The 21,215-nt window shown below is 34.4% G+C and overlaps 3 protein-coding genes and 1 long non-coding RNA gene across 7 annotated transcripts in view; 2 read left to right on the top strand and 2 right to left on the bottom strand.

Annotated features, from left to right (window-relative positions):
* Positions 1-9,986, bottom strand: part of lpcat1 (lysophosphatidylcholine acyltransferase 1) — a 42,791-nt gene extending 32,805 nt beyond the window's left edge. Inside the window, exons 1-3 of one of the 3 annotated variants that reach the window (XM_087294471.1) lie at positions 9,913-9,986; positions 9,687-9,826; positions 9,053-9,131 (exon numbers count right to left, since the gene is read on the bottom strand). Coding sequence is in view for 2 of the 3 variants with exons in the window: in XM_087294470.1 (XP_087150596.1) it covers positions 9,687-9,806 (120 nt within the window). In the remaining variant the exon portion in view is untranslated. 3 annotated transcript variants of the gene reach the window in all.
* On the top strand, positions 7,947-9,347 carry LOC147832580 (uncharacterized). The gene is made up of 2 exons (XR_015516850.1): positions 7,947-8,717; positions 8,759-9,347. It is a non-coding gene; the product is annotated as an uncharacterized LOC147832580 (long non-coding RNA).
* A 2,723-nt stretch (positions 9,987-12,709) lies between the features above and the next one.
* Positions 12,710-17,329, bottom strand: mrpl36 (mitochondrial ribosomal protein L36). Of its 2 annotated transcripts, none has more exon segments than NM_001099257.1 (2): positions 12,710-13,210; positions 17,176-17,293. In NM_001099257.1, a coding segment is annotated over 1 exon segment (351 nt). In that variant the 5' UTR covers positions 13,196-13,210; positions 17,176-17,293; the 3' UTR covers positions 12,710-12,844.
* Positions 17,330-17,538: 209 nt separating this feature from the next.
* On the top strand, positions 17,539-20,206 carry ndufs6 (NADH:ubiquinone oxidoreductase subunit S6). Its single transcript, NM_001004651.1, is given in 4 exon segments — positions 17,539-17,702; positions 19,298-19,351; positions 19,443-19,565; positions 20,049-20,206. Coding segments are annotated over 4 exon segments (390 nt in total). The 5' UTR covers positions 17,539-17,558; the 3' UTR covers positions 20,118-20,206.
* The last annotated feature ends 1,009 nt before the right edge of the window (positions 20,207-21,215 follow it).

Below are 21,215 nucleotides of genomic sequence, written 5' to 3'. Positions count from 1 at the left end.
TCTTGTTAGAAATGCAATTATATTTTGAAAATGTTGGGTTAAAAACATACATTTACACACAAAATGACACCTAAGTGGTGTATTGTGATCCTATGTATTTTTTTTTTCTTTTGAGCTCAACTGTCAGAAACGTAATGCACAGGATTGTATTATACCAAAGTACACCACTATGCTGCTTTTGAAATTTGAAAGGTACAGGCCAGGACCGAAAATAAAAAATTTAGATTCGGATGTGCATTCTTGTAATGTTGCCTTTGAGACATTGCATATTGAATACCTACAATGTATGCTCAAACCTGATTATCCACATTTAAGTCAACAGGCATGCCAGGTTAAGAGCAACATACACTATGCAATGATGATCTTTAGGCGTCAGTATGGGCTGATTGTAGAAGTTCATGGATCATCAACAACTCCACCACTATCATCAAAACTGTCTAATACTCCTGCTGACTCCCCAGACAAGTTTTTTTTCTTCTTTTTTGACTTATTCAGAATACATTTGCTTTAAAGTTTCCATGGTTTTTCCAAGTGACACAATGCAGCCCTAATGAATTTTGTTCATATCATGCTTCATTTTGTTTTTCATTTTCTGCAAATATTTCTCCAAACGTCCTAATATTGTGAAAAATCTGATATTCTGATTCTCACATGTGGAAAAACATTTATTTCGTCTTTTAAACAGTTTAACTGTGCATTTACACCAAAACGGCCAGAGCGTCAAAGTAGCCATAAGTAATTAATTTTCAAAGGGAGCTGGCAGCGAGGAGCAGCATGGAGCGTCTTTGCCGGTCTGGGCATCGATGAGAGTTCAAATCAATTCAACTTTATGGTAAGGAGTAATGACGCAGTTCGGTGGAAAGTTGTTGTTAGATCGCATACGATTGCAGGCGGAAGTTAACCAGAATTATTTAAATTACTAATTAAAGGTTACTGGCCAGTTGATGTGCATTAATGTTATATATACTTTTATTCTTTTTTTAAAAAAAGAAGGAAACTCATGCTAATTATAATAACAGTACAAAACAGTATTGCTGCTTCAGAACATTTTTATACATATGGATGCATATATGACACAACAACTTGATTTTTTCATATAATTATATGAATTTGATAAAAGTCGAGCAACATTTTCATGCTAGAAAGCATGTATTTTATGTGGGTATGTAACTGATTTGCGGATATGCTGCAACGGCCCCTTTAAATACGAGATCAATGATAGTGAATTTTTACTCTCTCTCGGGTAGAACAGTGAATTCAGACATCGTTGTCACCAGGGCAGCCTGAGCAAACTTTGACACTCTCGCTGCCTTCGGTGTGAACACACAGTAATAATGATCCTTCTTTGATATTACTGGTCATTGGTGCCTTTATGTTAATCTATGCTGATTTTACAACATAATTTATAATTGTCTTCCAAAATACAACAAAGTAAAAGTGTGTTTAACTGAGAAAAAGAGGCAGTCTAGTTACAAATGGTATGTATTTTATGTGTTGTATTTCAGGGTGTTACACAATTTATTCATGTTGTCTCGACACAAATCAAATAAATTAACTTAACAAGCTTAAGTTAATTGAAAATAAAACATTACATTATCTCAAAATAAATCTAAAAAATGGTGTTGTTTCAGCTTCATTTTAAATAAGTTGTTTAAACAGGAAGCAAAACCATTTTTTTACAGTAGTGTGTATATTACAAACAATAAATATCATGTTTTGCCAGTATATCTATGCATGTCAGAAACAAATAAATAAATGTTATTTGTTGGAAAACACTGATAGTGATTTATGATAAGCTCTGCACGCCTCTTTCAATGTCTGTGAGTGAGCCATTGTGGAAAATCAGATTTGAATTTGGCAGTTGATGACGTAGGTTCTGAACCAATGACTGTAAAAAATATGGACGACGCGACAGCCCTTTTTCCCATTGAACGCCTTGAGGGCAAAACGCCTGCTTGACGGGCACAAACTGTCGCAAAAGACTGCTGAAATTGGAGCCAGACATGCGCAGAAGGATTGTCTGATGGAGCCAGAGGAGGAGCCGCGAAAATGAGCAGAGTCGAGCTTCCAATCAAACGCTTTATGTAAAATCAACTACGCCCCCCGAACTTCTCAGCATGCGTTTGCTGTCATATCAACACAAATGGATGTAATGACGTTAACCGGCATGCGGCAGCACCGGCTCGCTCGGCCGCCGCATCTGGCTCGATTGACTCGGACTGGAATCGGGCAGTGAGTCCAGGCATCCGGAGTAGGTCCAGCAGAGGTAACATTAGTCAGTCTGAGCTCTAAGAGACAAGTCTCCGGCAGGCGAGAATCTAGCCGGAACTGTGTTTTGCTATCTGGGTGGCTAGGCGTGTATCAGCAAACTAATAAAGCCCGAAAAAAGCCCTGAACTTAGCGAATAAACAGTGTTCCACCAGGATCATGTATGTCAGAAACTATAGTTTACTGCTGAACTCATTTTGTCATGGTAAAATAACACAGAAATCGAATAATAACATTTCAGTCTACTTCAGTCTCCTGCCGAAGCTCAAACGCCGCGCTTTGAGAAACTGTCAATCACAGCTGTAAATCACGATGACACGCCCAGCATTAAATTACTGCTAAAAACAAACTGTTTACAAAAATGAAGATCTGCACCTATTTCAGCACAATAACCAGTGCCTTAATCGACCAGAACTATCTTTCGGGACATTTTATTGCAAGTGTAATATTTTTTTTTATTTGGGCTCAAGTCTCCTTCATTAACACGGAGGAGGCGGGCTTTATGACTTGTACTGCAGCCAGCCCCCAGGGGGCGATCTAACGGCCGAAACCTTCACTCAAACGTAGGCTTGCGGCACACTTGTTCTGAACTTTCTAAATCACATTGTTGTGATCAGACACTCTATAAAAGGATTAACCCTTCTTTGTAAGCCAACAAACTAGATCAAAAAGTGCATAGAAAGAAGACATCAGGAAACTATTGCTTGCAGTCTTACAGTTTAAAACTTGCCCTCATTTCAATGCTATCTCAATAATGCATGTTTACAAGGCAAATGACTCTTGCTATTGAGCATCAAATGAGGACAATCCTCACTAGGGCTTCATACTAGAAAAATCTGATATTGAGACTTTATTTTTCTGCTAAAAATAATGCGATATGAAGACAGTTTGAATAGCACTATTAGATGATTTTCTGGGGAGTCTAACAGTATTCAAGTAAAGAAATTGAATAAATCACAATGCAAAAAAAAAAAAAGCTTTCCTTACTTTATTTTTTGTCTTGTCCAAAGTCCAAATATCAAAAATTATCTGACCAAGTAAAAATATTGTTTTGTTTTCACTGTCAGAACAATTTAGTCACAATTAAGAGGTTTCTTTGCGTGTTTTAAAGAAATGATCTGTCAGTGGTGTATCTTGTTTGCTCTTTGAAATGTAGATATTTGGACTACAAACAAGACAAAAAAGTCCAAGAAAGGAATGTTTTTTTTGTATAAATCCTAAAAATTTCATATAAATCGCAGTGATTAAATACAATTCGGTGGCTCCTGGTCAACTATAACTCAGACTTAAAATTGCATATCTTTGCTATGTGACTATTGTGAATGCGCACATTACAATATCAATTCAGCAGCCCTAGTTCTCAATGAGATCACTTCACAGCCTTAACCCTACAATGAATGTCTTCGCTCCACATTACCTTCGGACCACTATCAGTCAGGTTTACAATCTGTGACGTGACTACACTCAAGTTACAGCTCATCATCTGGAGAGCAGATACAGTACAAAGAATGTGAGGAATTCTGAGATCTGTTATGTAACAGTAAAAAGCACAACAGGGACTCTTGTCATGACATGTACATGAGGCAATGCCATCAAGACCAGCAAAACCTGAGTGAGTAAAAGTGTTTTTTTCCATGATGCACTTTTCATGCAAATATTTGGCTCAATGGTAGGAATTTACAAGCCAACTCATGAGTTCTTCATTAGTCTCCTCAGCCTGTCATTTGACTGTTAATAAGGCTAATAGCATTTTGATGCCCAGGGCTCATGAGAATGAAAGTCTGAAGACATTTCCTCTCATTAACCAGAGCTGGCTATGGAAAGTAGCACCTACATCTTAAGGGAGTGTTCACACTTGGCAGCTCTGGCTTGATGTGACTGGTGTGACTGCTCTGTCAGTACATTTCATATTGATAAATGTGAGCTCTGCCACTTGAAATTTTGTAAAAGAAGCAGAAAACCTGGGTCTCATCCTGCTTCCAAACAAACTCTGGTATGATAGACTGAACTATAAATACAAAGGCATCTCGAAAAAAGGACATGATGTCAGAAGATCTGACTATAAAAAGGAAATACATGTGTTTTATTTTTCTCACCACGGTCTCAAATGTGTATTTGGGTTTATTACAGGCATTAGATGAAGGAAATGAAGGATTATTTTATTGCTGATTTTTATGAGTGCTCAAAACGTTGATTAAAAATATAAACATCATCAAATGTGCACATATACAATGTGTGTGTTCAGTCCAGCACACAGCATTGCTTTGGTTGTTCTGCAGGTGTGTAAACACTAGATGAACCAGGACTAAATGTACCATTAGGCACTTTTACACTGCATGATATGGCATGGCTCACTTTTAAGGGCATTTTCATTGTGCTGTGTATCTAGAACGTGGTATTTGTTTTAGTACCACTAGAACTTCCAAGCAAGCTGTATCATTTCCAAAATGTTATGTACACACAGCTGATCACAGATAAGTCCAGGAATATAGAATACAATCATTTCCAGTGCCATTACCATCATCAATAGGTTTGCACAAGCAAATAGTTTTTACATCTAGAGTTGGATACAAGCGGATGAAATGAGTTTCCTTTGCAGGGTGGCAGGGCGCACCCTTATAAACAGGTTGAGGAGCTCTGTCACCCAGGAGGAGCTCGGAGTAGAGCCGCTGCTCCTTCACGTCGAGAGAAGTAAGCTGAGGTGGCTCGGACATCTGTTTCGGATGCCTCTAGGACAACTACCTAGGGAGGTGTTCCAGGCATGTCCCACCGGGAGGAGGCCTTGGGGAGGACCCAAGACACGCTGGAGGGTCTATGGCTGTTTCTTACAGTAATTCCAAGAACGCAGAGAACGGACTTGTGTTCTTGTGGAGACCGGTTTTGCCAGGTTACTTCGGAAGAACGAACGGAAGACCGCGAGAACAGAAAACGTGTCCTCTGAGAAAGGAGATGCTGCGTTTTTCCAGATGATCACATGACCTTCAAAAGTTTTAAATGGAAAATTATTTATACATTACAGCATTCATTTAATGATTTATTGTTTTTCCCCTTTTCAAAATATGTACTGTGCTTAAAATCATTATAAATATGCATTGCACAATACAAATAAAACAGATTTTAATACGAATTTCAGCAAACAAACACCCTTAATGTGTTTATTCCTTTATTAAGATGTCCATGGTAATGTTTATATACACCGTTTCATTTCGGGAAACTCCCGAGATAAATAAGTTATATCTCTGAACTTTAATAATAAATCTAAATAAAATGCTGCGCTTCCGACCTCCAGTCGCAATGACATCTGAGACTTCTAGAGCAGGATCGGTGCTCAAGTCTGCATCGGTGCATCCTCCATTTCAAGAACACATCCGGGAAGTTTCACACGTACTCTTTTCTTGCGGTCTTGAGTATTGGAACTGAACTTTCGCAGCTGATGATGACGTTACACTAAAATGCAAGACCGCTGAAGAACGCATATTGAGAAAAAGCCACTATCTCTTGGCTGGTCTGGGAATGCCTTAAGATCCCCCCAGAGGAGATGGAGTAAGTGTCTGAGGAGAGTGTTATACTGTATGGAGTTTCTCCTAAGAGTGCTGGTCCCGTGACCTGGCCCGGATAAGTGGATGAAAATGACATAACACCATATTCAATAATGATAAAAGTTCTGTATGAAGTTTTGGTTAAAAAGCCATATATTTATTAAAAAGCGGCTGCTAAGCACATGTCTTGGAAGCAAAGTCAATAAGCTTAGGGTGTAAGTTGTCATTCACAATGGAGGTGTGCGACTTGCATGACATGCACATGCAAACGGCGCACACATGACACACACGCATTTTCCAGGTTTACCTAGTTGAAAAACATCTAAACTTTACTGAATGCCATGAGCGCACTATGATTCATGCAAATAGAATAAACCAAACTGCTTCACACTTTGTATGGAACATACACTTTTCAGTAATGACGTCTGACTAATTACCTTAGACAAACACAGTGCATCCAAACACTGCAGTGCCTTTTACTTTCCTCCACAATCATGTATCATTGCTGCAGCAATGGTTTGTTCATTTGTCATTCTCTGAGAAAATGTCTGATGGTCTCCTAGTTACAAGAGACGCCAGGGGAGCAAAAGTGCATTGAAAATGGTGAAAGAAACCCCACGTTTGCGCTTTTCACTTCAGGGTAGAATAACAACATATGAGAAAACGAATGCTGTATAGCAGCAGTGAGGAGATTGTAAATAAAAAGGATCCAACAATGTCGCCAAAGTGGCTTTTCCCATCCACTAGCTCCCCATCTGAAAGATCTTTTAGCATAAAAGGTAATATAGTCATTCAACTTTAAATTTTGTAATGTTGCAATATGTATTTGAATAATGATGGCTTGTTCCTTCACTAAAAAGCTCAGATTTTATTATCATAATTAGTTTTGTTTACAAAATTTTTGGTTTACTGTATCATTATTATTGACATCTTAAAGTTTGCTTTCGTTTTTAAGCAATTACACTTTACCGTTGCACACACTTAGAGACATTTCATCAAGCTTAAGAGTCTCTTTAATACTTGTGTTTATTTTGTTATATATAGATAAGATATTTTGTCTATGACTTAAAACTATTTGCCTTAGTAATGTTGGTAAATTAAAAAAAGTGGTTAAATAAATAAAAAAAATCCTAATATTCATAAATGATTTGTTAAAAAATATTCAATAATTATCGAAACCAAATGATATTAAAATTTTTTTTTCAATAATCGCAGAGCCCTATTTAAACCTAAAAAAAAATTAAACAATAGTTTTTAGGCAGGGCAACTACAGTGATAATCCAATCCACTTTAAGCAGTCCAAACTACATAGGAAATACAGACTAAGCTAATCAAAACCAAACCAAAGAGAGCCAAGCTGAGCCGTGCCGAACTGTACCATACTGTGCAGAACCAATGACTATTGGCTTTTTTGATCCAGGCCAAGAGAACCAAACTGCAAATGTAAACAAAAGATTTCTGATATGGCAAATGCACTCATGTGTGATAAATACAGTATTTCCATAGCATTTAGACCATAACCTGCGGGCATGAGTGCATTAAGAAAAACTTGTGTGATAGCACAAAAGTCCATTTATCATTGAGTGTGAGGCATATGGAAATCGGGTGAATCATCATAGCTCATCTTTGCATCCTTCAAACTGCTGTTGTGTAAGAATGTTAAATTTAGAAAACAGCAGTAGGCTAATGGAACCAAAAAGAGAACAGACACTTGACCATTTCCTGGTAAACAACTATCGGACATTGTCCGATTTACGAAATGTGACCATATGGTCCTCTCGATGGGTCTCTTTACCTGCTGAAATGTGAGGATAAGTGGATCTATTATCAGATCAGTGGCTCTGGTGGATTTCCTGTATGAGAGCAAATAATGTCTTCGCTTTCCATTTGCCACAAACAACAGGAAAGGCTGCGATTATCAAGATGACAGTTAAACAGGGAGAGCAGGGCATTTCTAGCATGAGTGATATCTCAGGGTGAAGAACTGCATTCAAGCAGAAAACCTTAAACAACATGAGTGTTTATACAATATTAACTACAACCTGAAAGCTTTTTATGCATTTTGACTGTTCATTTATTTGATAATTGCATTTTGGGGGGTCTGAAAAAGCAAACACTTGAATGCTGTTTTTTTTTTTTAACTGTCATGTTGAAAAGTATTTTTCACAAAAAAAATACAAATTAATTTGTAACGTGATGAGCATGCATATTACATACTGTGTCTAACTTTACTGTACACAAGAATACTTCTAATGGTGGACTACGGGAACATATGGACCTATAGGACCATTGAAAAGAAGAGAAAAAGAAAAAGAAAAAAAAAACATTTCTCTGGTGCACACAAATAAAGATATGGAACAAACAATCAGTATCTCTGCCCCTATATTGAACAGTAAGAAGAAATGCAGCTCCTGTGATGACAAAAAAAACAGGTATGCTTCAACATTGCCCTTTTCAGGTCTCATATCATGTGACATCACATCCTGTTTTTTTTGTTTTCACGTATTGGTCCAAATGTGAATCCACAATTAGATGATTTTAAATGTGATGCATACACACATTTTAGGAATTTAAATATATGAAATTTCTAGATGAATTACTAGTAAAGTGAAGGCTGAATAGAAAAAATAAATATGCACATAATTTGAGATAAGAATGGTAAGATGATGATAAGAATGAATAAATGATAAGAATTACCTCACATTTCATTCATTCATTCATTCATACATTCATTCATTCATTTTCTTTTTGGGTTAGTCCCTTTATTAATCAGAGGTCGCCACAGCGGAATAAACCACCAACTCCTCCAGCATATGTTTTATGCAGCAACTGATCAATTATGTTTTACGCAACTATGGACAGTTTAGCTTACCTAATTCTACCTGAGTTAGTTAGTTAGTTAGTTAGTTAGTTAGTTAGTTAGTTAGTTAGTTAGTTAGTTAGTTAGTTAGTGTTTCTTTTGAACAAGCACCAGAGGAATAAAGTGCTAGGAAGTTTTTTTTTTTTCTTCTTTCATTAAGTGAAATGACAATATCATTAATAAAAATTGCCCTATGGACATAACTTGATCCATTAAGACACAGAAATAAAAACAAAAAATACTATATGATCTTATAGGCTGCATTGTGCAAGTTAATAATAGATTTTACTCCTTTTTTCTACAGAACTGCATCAGTATTTATGTATTACCTTATTATAAGTTTTTGATCTTAGTAACCCCAGTTTAGTTTTTCAAGATTTCTGACCTTGTTTCAGATCTAGTGTTGGACCATATTAGCCTGTGGGCAGCACTGTCAATCATGACCTGCCTCCACTCAATGTTCTCTGCAAAAACAACAGGTTACTCTACTACAGAATACATTTGAACAGACTTTGAAATAAAACTAAGTAGCAGAAAACCCCGTAAGCAATGTTTTTTTCAAACAAGGGACACTCACATGATTTTCATATCGCTTTGAATTACGCGACACACCCCATGTAGAAAAAAACATCATTAGATGCTCTCGCAGTCTAAAGATAATAGTAGGTCATCTTTACCCCCCCCAAAAAAAAATTTCCCTAAATAAACAATAACAACATCAAAATGTGCATGTAGAAGTGATGGAACACTAAAAAAACAAAAGCAACTGCTAATAGTAATCTAAATGCCATTAACCTGTAGCTTCTACACTAGCTTACTTTACAAAAGTATGCATATTGTTGCCAGATGATGCACGACTGTTGATTGAATGTTAGCTAAAACATCATTTAACGCAATGTAACGGGAAATAGTAGATTTTTACGTACGATTACACTTTCTTCACGAAATGTATTGTGTGGAAAGGAAAAATCCCAGTCGTGGTTTAACTGCAATATTAAAAAGCAGTGAACTGACTTTACCTTGAGTTTCTGAAGAGTAGTAAACCGCAACTCGTGCACGAAAGGGTTTCTAAAGTGAGTAGAAACGCCCGAGTCTCCTCCGTTCACCGCCGTGTGTAGTTTTCTGTTTGGGAACCTCATGCTGGAGCAGTAATATGTACCTTTAAAAAGAAAAATATATAAAGTCCACGAGAAAATGCTTCCACAAAGTGTTCCGTTTATATACTACACAACTTCCTGGTCTTACACGCGCTTCTAGTCGATTTTTAAGCCACCGGTGCTCGGCTTCTCCTGTTCATTCACAGCATCATGCGCGTTTTCGTTTTGCGCATGCGTGATAAACGCAAGTCCTGACATCACAGTCGGAGATGTCTTCCCAAAAGCATTCTGTTGATACTGACGTTTAGTCGTAAATCTGTAGTTTATTTGGTCTTCTCGCGTCTGTTTTTGTATATATTTATACGGTTGTTGACTGACGGTTTATGAAAAACAACTGTCAGTGTTTTTCAAAACAATCCCCGCTCAATTGCCTGGAGAATCATTTACAGTGCACGTGCTTAAACCGCTGGGAGCTTGTAAGCATAACAACTTTCCACAGACGGTCACAGCTGAGGAGTGTCGAGAATCGTGATCATTCCTCTGTTCAGTGCTAGAGACCACACTCTTTAAAATAAAGGCTATTGGAATAGATGTTTGCATATGAGGGACCTTTAACATCTATGGAATAAAAATAATTATTAAGTTCTTTATAGTGAAAAGGGTTATGTGCATTACTAAAATTAGATTCAGATTATATAAAATGATCAATAAAGAAATATTAGATGAAAGGCGTTTTTTGGGGGTGGGGGGGTTCTGTGGCATCAATCAAATATAAAACAACTTTTTTTGTTCCTCAGGACACCTTTATTTGTAACTCAAAAAAAAAGAAACTCAGAATCTATATAAGCTTTTTTATCTCCTCTTGAATATATCATTTAAAGTTCAAACATGTTTCATTTGTTTGTTTAGAGTGCTTTATATGAAATTTTGAGAATATGAGTTAAAACGTGGACGTTATATTACAAACTAATTGCAAAGACTAAAGAAAAACATAACAGGAGTTATGTCTAGAAAAGTCTCTGCGATGCAGTATCGCCCTCTGCTGTGCAAACGACATACAACACTTAGCAACGCCTAATCAAAACCTCAGGGAAATAAAGTTATGGAGGCTACTTTAAAAATGTATTTCATTATAGATTAAAAAATGCATGCTTTAAAAATACTATTTTAACATATTTTAAGTAAGTGCTGATGTCAAAATCATACTAGAACTTTTGGAAAGAGGTAAAAAAAATCTAAAGATGCAGGAAGATCAAACTATATGCAAGAGCTGTACGATATTTCTGAAGAACAGAAGACAATTAATTGTTTAGGTCACACTTATATGAACTGTTGCTGATTATATTGGTAATGAAAGACAGTTGAGAAGACAGTGAGCATTAAATGCAGTTCAGATTTAATTATATTCTAAACACCACCTGTTTATGAAGTGCTCAAGTACACCCCTCACAAATCTCTTTTAAATTCATATTTTAACAGGAAGCTATACAATATTATATTTGTGCACATACATTAGATTAGTCAGTACTGAAGCCAAATCTGGAGCTGATAAACAAAATAGCTTACAATAACAGTCCAAAAACTACCACACCCAAATTTGTTATTGAAAAAATTTAAAAGAAGGAAAACTCAAGAGTAGCAAACAATCAAAAAAATAGTTAGGTGTATGTTGTATTTTTTTCGTAGTGTTTTGCTTGAATTTAATTGTACTATCTTTTAATTTTCATATGTTTGGTGACAAATATTATTTTAATAAATTTGTTAATAACCCTGTTTTGTTAAAATGCACCCAAGATGCATTGCGTATATTCCCTGTACAAAATGGGATGTACTCCATAATGCTGAGCAATGGAACTTTGTTAAATTTAACTAGCAGCATGTAACTGCGATAACACATAATAAATTCATTTGCAAGAAGATTTGAAAGATTTTTTTTTATTGTTTGCTTTTTGGGCCTCAAAACATTGGCATTTCTATTCAATTAAAAAAAAATTGCGTTAAGTTCTTTGCCATTTAATTCACAAATGCTCCTTAAACCTGACACATTTACAAATGTGTGCTTAAAAATAGATTTGAAATCAATTAGTCAGAAACTGACTTCTTAGATGTTGATAAAAAAAATAAATAAATTTGTATTTTAACCATCAATGTAATGCAATATGTATTTACACAGTGCATTTATCATGTATGGCCATACACTCATAGCGCTTTACAGTCATAAGGGGGGGTCTCTCCACTCCACCACCAGTGTGCAGCATCCTCTTGGATGATGCGACAACTGCCACAGGATAACGGCGCCAGTGCGCCCACCACATACCAGCTATTAGTGGAGAAGTTAGTCAATTCAGTGGATGAGGATGATTGGGAGGCCATGTGGCCAATGGAGGGAAATTTGGCCAGGACATCGGCCACATCCCGACTCTTTACGAGAAGTCCCATGGGATTTTTAATGACCACAGAGAGTTAGGACCTAAGTTTAACATTTTATCCGAAAGACGGCAAACTAAAATCAATGCAAACCAAACTGCAATTTAACAAATGTAAGTAAAAAAAAAAAAAAGACTCAAAATGCACAAAAACCATCCAGAAATTCCAGTTTAAGAATATATATTATTTTACAATAATATTTTAATGTAAATAAGGCTAGAAAAGGCAGCATGTAATTTGTTAGTTTGTTTTGCTTTTTTGTTTGACTTATTTGAGTAACATCATGAATCCTTCATCCTCCAAAATGTGTAATTTTATGTTTTAATTTTAAGTGTCCAAAGTGGTTCTATTTTAGATCTAAACTGCAATGTAGTGTCACATCTATAAACAGACATGTCAAGCAGTTGCAAAAATCAAGCAGTTGTATTTAAAAAGCCAAATGTTACACTCCATCTCTTTAACTGCTCTCCTATTGAACATATATGAAATGTGAATAACTCCAAAATCATTAGAACATCTTTTCAGCCTGTCAATATTTATTAGAAACTTTATGATCTCCATATGCTCAATACACCATTTAAGTGATTCTTCATTTGTGAAGCAGCCAATGGCAATTAAACAATTATACACACACACTTAAGGTCTGAGTTAATTCAGCCCTGCCGCTGCTTGTGTCTGGGATGGGCCTTGCAAAAAACAAACAGTCTTCCACGGCGGCGGACAAAAAAGCATTCGTTACAGCGTTTTTTAAGAGCGCTTTTAGTCTTCATGCCAGCAGATGGTTGAACACACAGAAGCTGCTGGCATCGTCCAAGCAGCGGTGAGAGGAATGCTGTGTGTGGCTTGAACATCGGGTTGACCACTGCTCTAAACGGCACTGCTGCAGCTGTGATGGTGGACAGGCATCTCTGTGCTCCTACTGCAGGTAAGGAGAGGGAAGCTGCACATCTGGCAAATTGGGACCACTGACGAGTCAGGGAACCAACAAGACTGCGGAGCAACATGATGTCAACACCTGGCTGAGAAAAACAACAACATTAATTACATCAAAAAATAAATTGACCCATTTTTTGTAACTTGATGGAATAGTTCATACAAGAATAAAAATGTCATCATCATTTACTCTCTTGTTATAAACATTTTTAAGATTCTTTTTACTGAGAAGATATTTTAAAGAATGTTAATGGATGTTGGAAACAGGTAGCCATTAACTTGCATTGTGTTTATGTTTTCTGCTAGTGTGAAATTCAATAGTTTGAACACTCTTTAAAGAGTCACGAAACACTAAAACATTTTTAAGATGTTGACAGTCACATATATGTGCCACATTGCTAAAAACACTATTATTACACATGTTATTAGGAAACACATGCTTTTGCTTTTTTTTTTTTTTTTTAAGAAAATTTATTCTTCCGGTTTGAAAATAAATTTTGAAGCTACATCATGACGCTTAGATCATTGTGTAAATTCCAGCGTTGTGATTAGCCATCAGCACTGGCCAGTACAAAGTGAAATCATGTTTTCAGCATGTCTGTGTATTATTCATGTGGAAGAGTTGATTTGAACCAATCAGCATGCTCTATTATGAATGAGATGAAACTTCATTAATATGGATGAGATAGCTTCGTCACTTTTTAGCTGTTACGGAGTTCAGAGAAGCATGGTCCAAATGATGTTACAAGCACAATTAAATTTGATGGATGAAAAACAAGTTCAGAAACTTGGATCATCAGTGTTCCGTCTCAAAGTGTGCCAAAACCAAAGTGTTGTTTCCATTTCTCTGCAACGCAAGCATGTGTTCCCCTGCTAACACGCGAGGTTAGTTTGTTTTATAAGGGGAAAGGTGAAATCCAGATTTGCCACCAGTTCGTGTTGATTGTCTTTCTCTAAGAATTTGGTAAGAGCATGATTAATGTTTTTATGTGTATTCAGATGAAAAGTTATTAGATCTAGAACTGCACGATTAATCGAAAAAAGATAACAATCTTGATTCGACCCTACACGCGATCAATTCCGCTTTTTCTACGATTCAGCCAATTATATTTTCAAGGTCAGGAGAGAAGAAAAGGCGGCTGTAGAGGTCTTCACAGCAACATGGACACCTTCAAATGGTGTTAATAGTGTCACATACTGTATTTACAAAGTATAATTCACCCCAAAATGTCATTTCTGTCTTCATGTAATAATGTATTCACGCTCGCGAAAAATCGCACACGAGTTGACGCACTGTTTATTTACTGCTGAGAACGCGCACGTGCACGCAAATGACGCTTACTTGTGAACACAACCTGCATATACTGTGAATAACATGTAATGAAGTTGTAAATAACGTTCAGTTTGTTGCACAGAGCGATCGTTTGAGGGCCGTGCGGGAGGTTTGATTTACACGTGTGTTTTTTTTTTCTCACAGTGACAGCAGCTATGAGACGCTCTAGGAAGTGAAAGTGAAACCTGTGCGCACATCATTTAAATGATCATATCGCATTTTAGAGTTATGATTACGACAAGCATTTGATACATTTTTTCTTTCATAGCCAACACAAAGAATTGTGCATGAAAATAAATGTTTACTGTGTCAGTATAACAACCCTAGTCTATATATATATATAATGGAAATATAATGGTCTAATAATGTTGTCAATGACAGATGACAAGCACATGTCTCAAACATAATAATTCAAGTTTATAGTTATGAATAGTTGTATTCTGATGTCATAATTTTACTGTAAATTAACAAACAGGACATATTGAAAGTCTGTTTAAGTCCACCATAATACAAACTATACCATTTTAAGCAACAGTAGATCTACACATAGGCCTGTTATTATTGTTGTTTACAATATGTTTCAGAATTAACAATAATAATAGGCTAATCATATTAACCTTTATTTCACAATTACAGAATCATGAGAAAGATTGTGATCTTGATTTTAAGCAAAAAACTAAATTTGTGATTCACATTTTTTCCAGAATCGTGCAGCCCTAATCAGATCCACTGTATCACTGCTCTCCGAATCACTGTCTGTCTCCCCTGAATCGGTGTTTCTGTTGCTGGCGTGCAAATAAGTTGTTGCGTACGTAATGAAACTCCCATTTTTATGCAAACCCTTCCCTTTGAGAAAATTCTGATTCTTGGGTGAACTTTTTTTTGAAAGGCAAAGTTCCTCCAAAAGGGAAGATTTCTTGTTGGTTGGACACCGTCAGACCACCCAAGAAGTTATTTGTATTTCAATAAGACACTAAATGAGCAATTCCAGCGTTATGGGGTGACATTTGCAGTTAAAATTTAAAACTTAAATTACGGAGAAAGTATATGTTATTATATTGAAACATCTGTTTATATTTTCCCAAACAACTAACCACAGAGTTATGGGATCAATCTGTAAACATTTTTGTATTATTAATGAGGAAAGTAAACATGCGTTATGAATCATGTGCCAAAAAAAGTCTGGAGTTTACAGTTTACAACATACTCTGTAGAAATTCTGTGAATTAAACTGCACAACCCAAAATAAATAAAGCTACTCAAAAGGATAAAAGTTGCTCTATATCGAACAAACATTATAGATCTGATTTTATTTGACATTTTTGCATTTATTATTAAGTTTCGTTATAGATAGGCACCTCTCTGTTATGGATGTAACAGATGTGAAATTGGTTCCTGTGTGACTTTGCTATATTAAATACAATAATTTAAAAACATTGACAAAGACATTTTTGAGTAGTTTTTAAGTACTGTAAAATACTTGCTTAACCAAAAATGTAGAAACTAATTCATTCCTACATATTATGTGCCTTCCAGAAAATGTGCATCTTGTGAGGGAAGATGTAAGTATTGCACTATTGACACTCAGATTAACATGTATATTAATGAAAAAAATGAAACAGCATAAATGCTCAGACATGTAGTAACGTTAAAATTATGAAGCGTTACCTTGGTAAATGGCTGCACAGTTTAAAGTCTTTGAATCTCATCATGATTATTGTCCCAAACACACAAAAAAAAAAAAAAAAAAAAAAAAATATATATATATATATATATATATATATATATATATATATATATATATATATATATATATATATATATAGTAGTAATGTTTCATATTACATAATAATATATACTTCTTTGACATTGACTTAATATTTATTTATTTTTATTTATTTATTTATTTTATTGCAATAATAACAGTACATTACAACAAATACAGATACAAAACTGAAAGTAGTATGGTACAATCAATAGGAATATTACTTTTTGAAATAAGTGGAATGTAACAAAATTAAAACAAATATAGGTAAAACTAAATAAAGACAACGAGAGAAAGAAAAAAAGAAATATTAAGGGCACATGACAAGGATAAAACTAACTATTGCAGAATATCAAATAAAACACATATTTTATAAAGTTTTAATAGCTTTCTTGTTGCGAGAGTCTGTGATGGTTTATAAATAAAGAGCTAGTTCTCGTTTAAAAAAATAAAAAATAGGCTTACAATGAGTATATTTGCAATTGTGTATAGAAAAAAAACTTTCCAATAATTAAAATAAAGTTTATGCAAAAAGTTTGAATAAAGGAATTGCTTCCTTTAATATAAAACCCCAAAACAACATGTCTATAGCTTTCACAGAAAAAGCAAGAGATGTCAATGTCAATTTTTAATTTTTGTAAAAATTGTTTTTGACTTAATATTTACTTGACCCTTTAAAAGCTAAGTTGGCATGTAAATGTTTTCTCCCATAACTGTCAGCTAGTATTCAGAGCATTCCAAAATAAATGTTCTAATCTTATTCACAAATACAAAAACGTCCAAGTCTTCGTTGCTAACAAGACAATTAGCATGATTTTTTTTTTTGGAAAAAGTCTCACGTTGTGGGCCGCTGACTAGCTTTGCAGGCCAAACACTGTTCTAAAACACGTGAACGTGTTCAATTCAAGAAGTTGCAGTAATATTTTCAACAATTAAATATATTTAATGCATACCTGTCTGAATATGCAGATAGAAACGCGTGTATTTAAGCGTTTTTATCCAAGATACATCAGTGCGAGGGTAGCATGCTTTTCAGACGCAAGAAAACCCATCCAGTTCCTGTGACGCAATGACTTTGTGGGAAAGTCATACCGCACGCATGCGCATTATACTCTCCGAAATCTTCCCTCAAACCTGTGTATGTAAAGATTTGTTTGGATATATAAAATACCCAATGGATCTGCTAAGTACAGGCGCATAATATACTCTAAAGGAACTCGTTTATACGAACAATTCAAAGAATTATAAAATAATGAATTTGTTGCCGACCAACAGGGGTCAGCAGAGAGTTATGAAGAGCAAAGCAAAGGCTGCTGGGTAATGATCACAGGCAAACATGGCAGCCATCCTTCCAAGGATCTTGTCCTTCGGTAAAAATACGAAGGTTTTGCTCAACTGTTTGAGATTATCAGCAGTTCCAGTTCAGCAGTACAGTGTTCCGGTTTCTAACCATGGAGAAATAATTACCCACACGGGACAGGTGAGGCTGGATCTAAAGGACACTGTGCAGCACGTCTGTTTATTACTGTTAGCATTTGTTGTGAGAACTGAGGCTTATATCTGGCGTAATAGACTATAGAGTAAGCATTAATAGCTGATATTTTGTGCATTTAGTGGCAACTTAATGGTAAAAGACTGCATTGTACTGATAAAACTGATTAAATGGAGTAAAATACAACCAGAAAAAAATCAATTCAAGTTGCTACCCAGTTAAAGGTTGTAAAAATTACAGTTAAAATAATTTAAAGTTCAAATACAAAAATATTTTTTGCTTGGAATTGTTTGTTCATAGTGTTTTTTTAAGAAAATGTCAAAGTAATACAATTAATAAAAACCTTTATTCTCTTGTGTAGATAATATAGTGTAATATAGATAGTAACCAAATTTACTCTTCAGTATACACTTCACTTTAGTTGGTGCTATATTGAGAGAAAAAAATCGTTCAAAGAGAGTAAAATGTACTTAAAGCTAGATATTGCACAGTAAACTTTAATTCAAGTAGAAATTGATCAACAACGTTATTTTACAAAACAATTCTACTTAACTGCATACATTTAATTGTTAGCAGTTTTTTGTACTTGTTTTATTTATCGCCTTTTTTTGTATTTGATTTTTTGGTACCAGTTTTTTTGTATTCAATTCGATTTTTTTGTATTCGATTTGTTTGTAGCAGTTTTTTGTTTTCAATTCAGTTTTTGTATTCGTTTTACTTGTAGCAGTTTTTTGTATACAATTTATTTGTAGCAGTTTTTTTGTATTTAATTTGATTTAATTGTAGAAGATTTTGTATTCAATTACATTTTTGTATTCGAACATTTGTAGCGGTTTTTTATATTCAATTAGATTTTTTGTATTAGTTTTATTTGTAGCATTTTTTGTATTTAATTCCATTATTGTATTCGATTATTTGTTGCAGGTTTTTTCTATTCAATTAGATTTTTTGTATTCAATTTATTTATAGCAGTTTTTTTGTATTTAATTCGATTTTTGCATTTGATTTATTTGTAACCTTTTTTGTATTCAATTACATTTTTTTGTATTTGATCTATTTTTTTTCCATTCGATTTATAGCAGTTATTTTGTATTTTGTGCATTTAGTTGCAACCTAATGATAAAACTCACTAAATAGAGTAAATACAACTACGAAAAAATCAACTCTAGTAGCTACCGAATCAAAGGTTGTAGAAATTATGGTTTAAATAGTTTAAAGTTCAAAAACATAAATATATTTTGCTTGGAATTTTTTGTTTATAATGTTTTTTAAGAAAATGTCAAAGCAATACAATTCATAAAAACCTTTATTACTTCCCTTGTGTACATAATATCGTGTAATATAGATAGTAACCAAATTTACTCTTCAGTATACACTTCACCTCAGTGTATATTAAGGGGAAAAATCATTCAAAGAGAGTAAAATGTACCTAAAACTATGTATTGCATGGTAAACTTTAAATAACTTAATAGACATTAATCAACAATATTACTTTTACAAAATGTTAAGCAGATCCGACATCAGATTTACTTTATAAGAAAAACTTAATATTTTTTCCTATTTACTATTTGTTTTTATTGCAGGTCTATGATGAAAATGATGTGAGACGTGCTAGATTTGTTGGCAGACATAAAGAGGTAAAGGGAACTATTCAGTGCTGCACAAAGATAGCATATATATATATAGATTTTCTTATTGTTTGTTATATTGTTATCTTTAATGCTGCAGGTGAATGAGAACTTTGCAATCAACCTGGTTGCAGAAGAACCAGTCTCACATGTAGAGTCCAGGGTGGTGTCCTGTGATGGAGGCGGAGGGGCTCTCGGCCACCCCAAAGTTTACATCAATTTGGTAAACAAGTATTTCATATAAGAACAGTTTCTAAATTTGATTAAAATAAATATGTAGAGGCCAGGATCACGTTATTAAGTAATATGCAAATTTTTTGTGTATATACAGTGATTACTATTTACTCAATTTGAATGGTTTAAAAATGTCTGTAGATTAAACACATAAAACATGCAAATCCTGTAACATTTTATCATAAGCACACATTTGTCATTTAAACAAAGATGAAAAAAGCATTATTTTCAAAAACTTTCAAGTTAAAAGCTGTATTTGAAGGTTAACATTTTCAAGCCTCTACATTTACATATAGTCATTTAGCAGACGCTTTAAAACACCATTGTCATGTAAATGAATTGCCATGAGGCCACTCGCAGTTTTCTGTTTTTAGTTGAATATGGTGTTGTTTAAATGCCCCATTTAAAAGAGTCTCTTTATGTTTCATGTAACATTTATAAAACAATTTATAAACATGTAACCTTTTTACAGGACAAGGACACCAGAGTTGGCACATGTGGATACTGTGGGTTGCAGTTTAAGCAGACGCATCATCACTGAAGAACCATTTTGTTTGTTTGGGCCATATATTATTCAACTTTGAGGATCTAAAACTTTTCTCTGTACAATAAATATTACTATAATATAAACACAACATCTGCAGTGTTTTCATTTTATTTCTTTATTTCCTAGGGAAATTATGTAGGCCGGGAACCACAAAGTATAGTGTTATATAGGGGGTCTGTGGAAAGTATGTAGAAGAATATATCAAAATATGTGGGAAAAAATGCAGACACATTTAATAATATGCAAGCATAAGCATTCAGAAGAAACATAAATTAGGTAAATTAAGGGATTTTAAAAGTATTTCAATTAAAAAGCAATTTAAAACTGTCTAAAGTATTTAAAAATACATATGTTTTAATTAAAATAAAGTTTGATGTAAAAACAAATCAGTTAAGAAATACTTAATATTAAAATAGCATTATTGAATCAGTCCCACTTTATATTAAGTGGCCTTGTACTTGCATTTAAATTGATAATTTGGTACAAATCACTGATTATGTATGTACATGTTATTACATTGTACAAGTGTTATATAATACATTATTAACACAATAAGTACTTGTAGCTAAGGCCATTTAATATTTTTATATATAAATATATACAATATAAACCAAAAGTCTGGATGAGGTTGGTCATATTTGGGGATCACTAAGTGATAAAATACACGCATGGATTATTCCATATTCCAGCATTCACAGACAGAGGGCGCACGTGGACTTTTCAAAATGGTCAGCGAAACAGCAGAATTTAAGTGGACTGTAGCATCAGCATTTCGTTTTTAAAGACATTTTTGGGGGATCTTATTAACAAAATTAAATAGTTTTTTTTACAGAGAATCAAAAACAAAAATCGTGGGTAATTTACAGTAAACAGTTCTTAAAAACAATCAGAAGAACCTTATGCAGTAATACAATCTCAGACATAAAGGTACAAGCGTTGTCACTTTATTGGTACTAATAGATATCAAGGTACAAACATATTGATATTAGTATGTAAAAAGTACAAATGCACATCGTTTGAAGAGGTATCATAGCAGTTGACAGACTGCCCTGGAATCACATACTTCAATACTACATACAGTAGCAGGTGAAA

Source organism: Danio rerio, chromosome 19, assembly GCF_052040795.2.
Source record: "Danio rerio strain M-AB ecotype USA chromosome 19, GRCz13ab, whole genome shotgun sequence".
Lineage (NCBI taxonomy): Eukaryota > Metazoa > Chordata > Actinopteri > Cypriniformes > Danionidae > Danio > Danio rerio.
The sequence above is the reverse complement of the archived record's forward strand: the minus strand, read 5'-3'. Positions and strand labels throughout refer to the sequence as shown.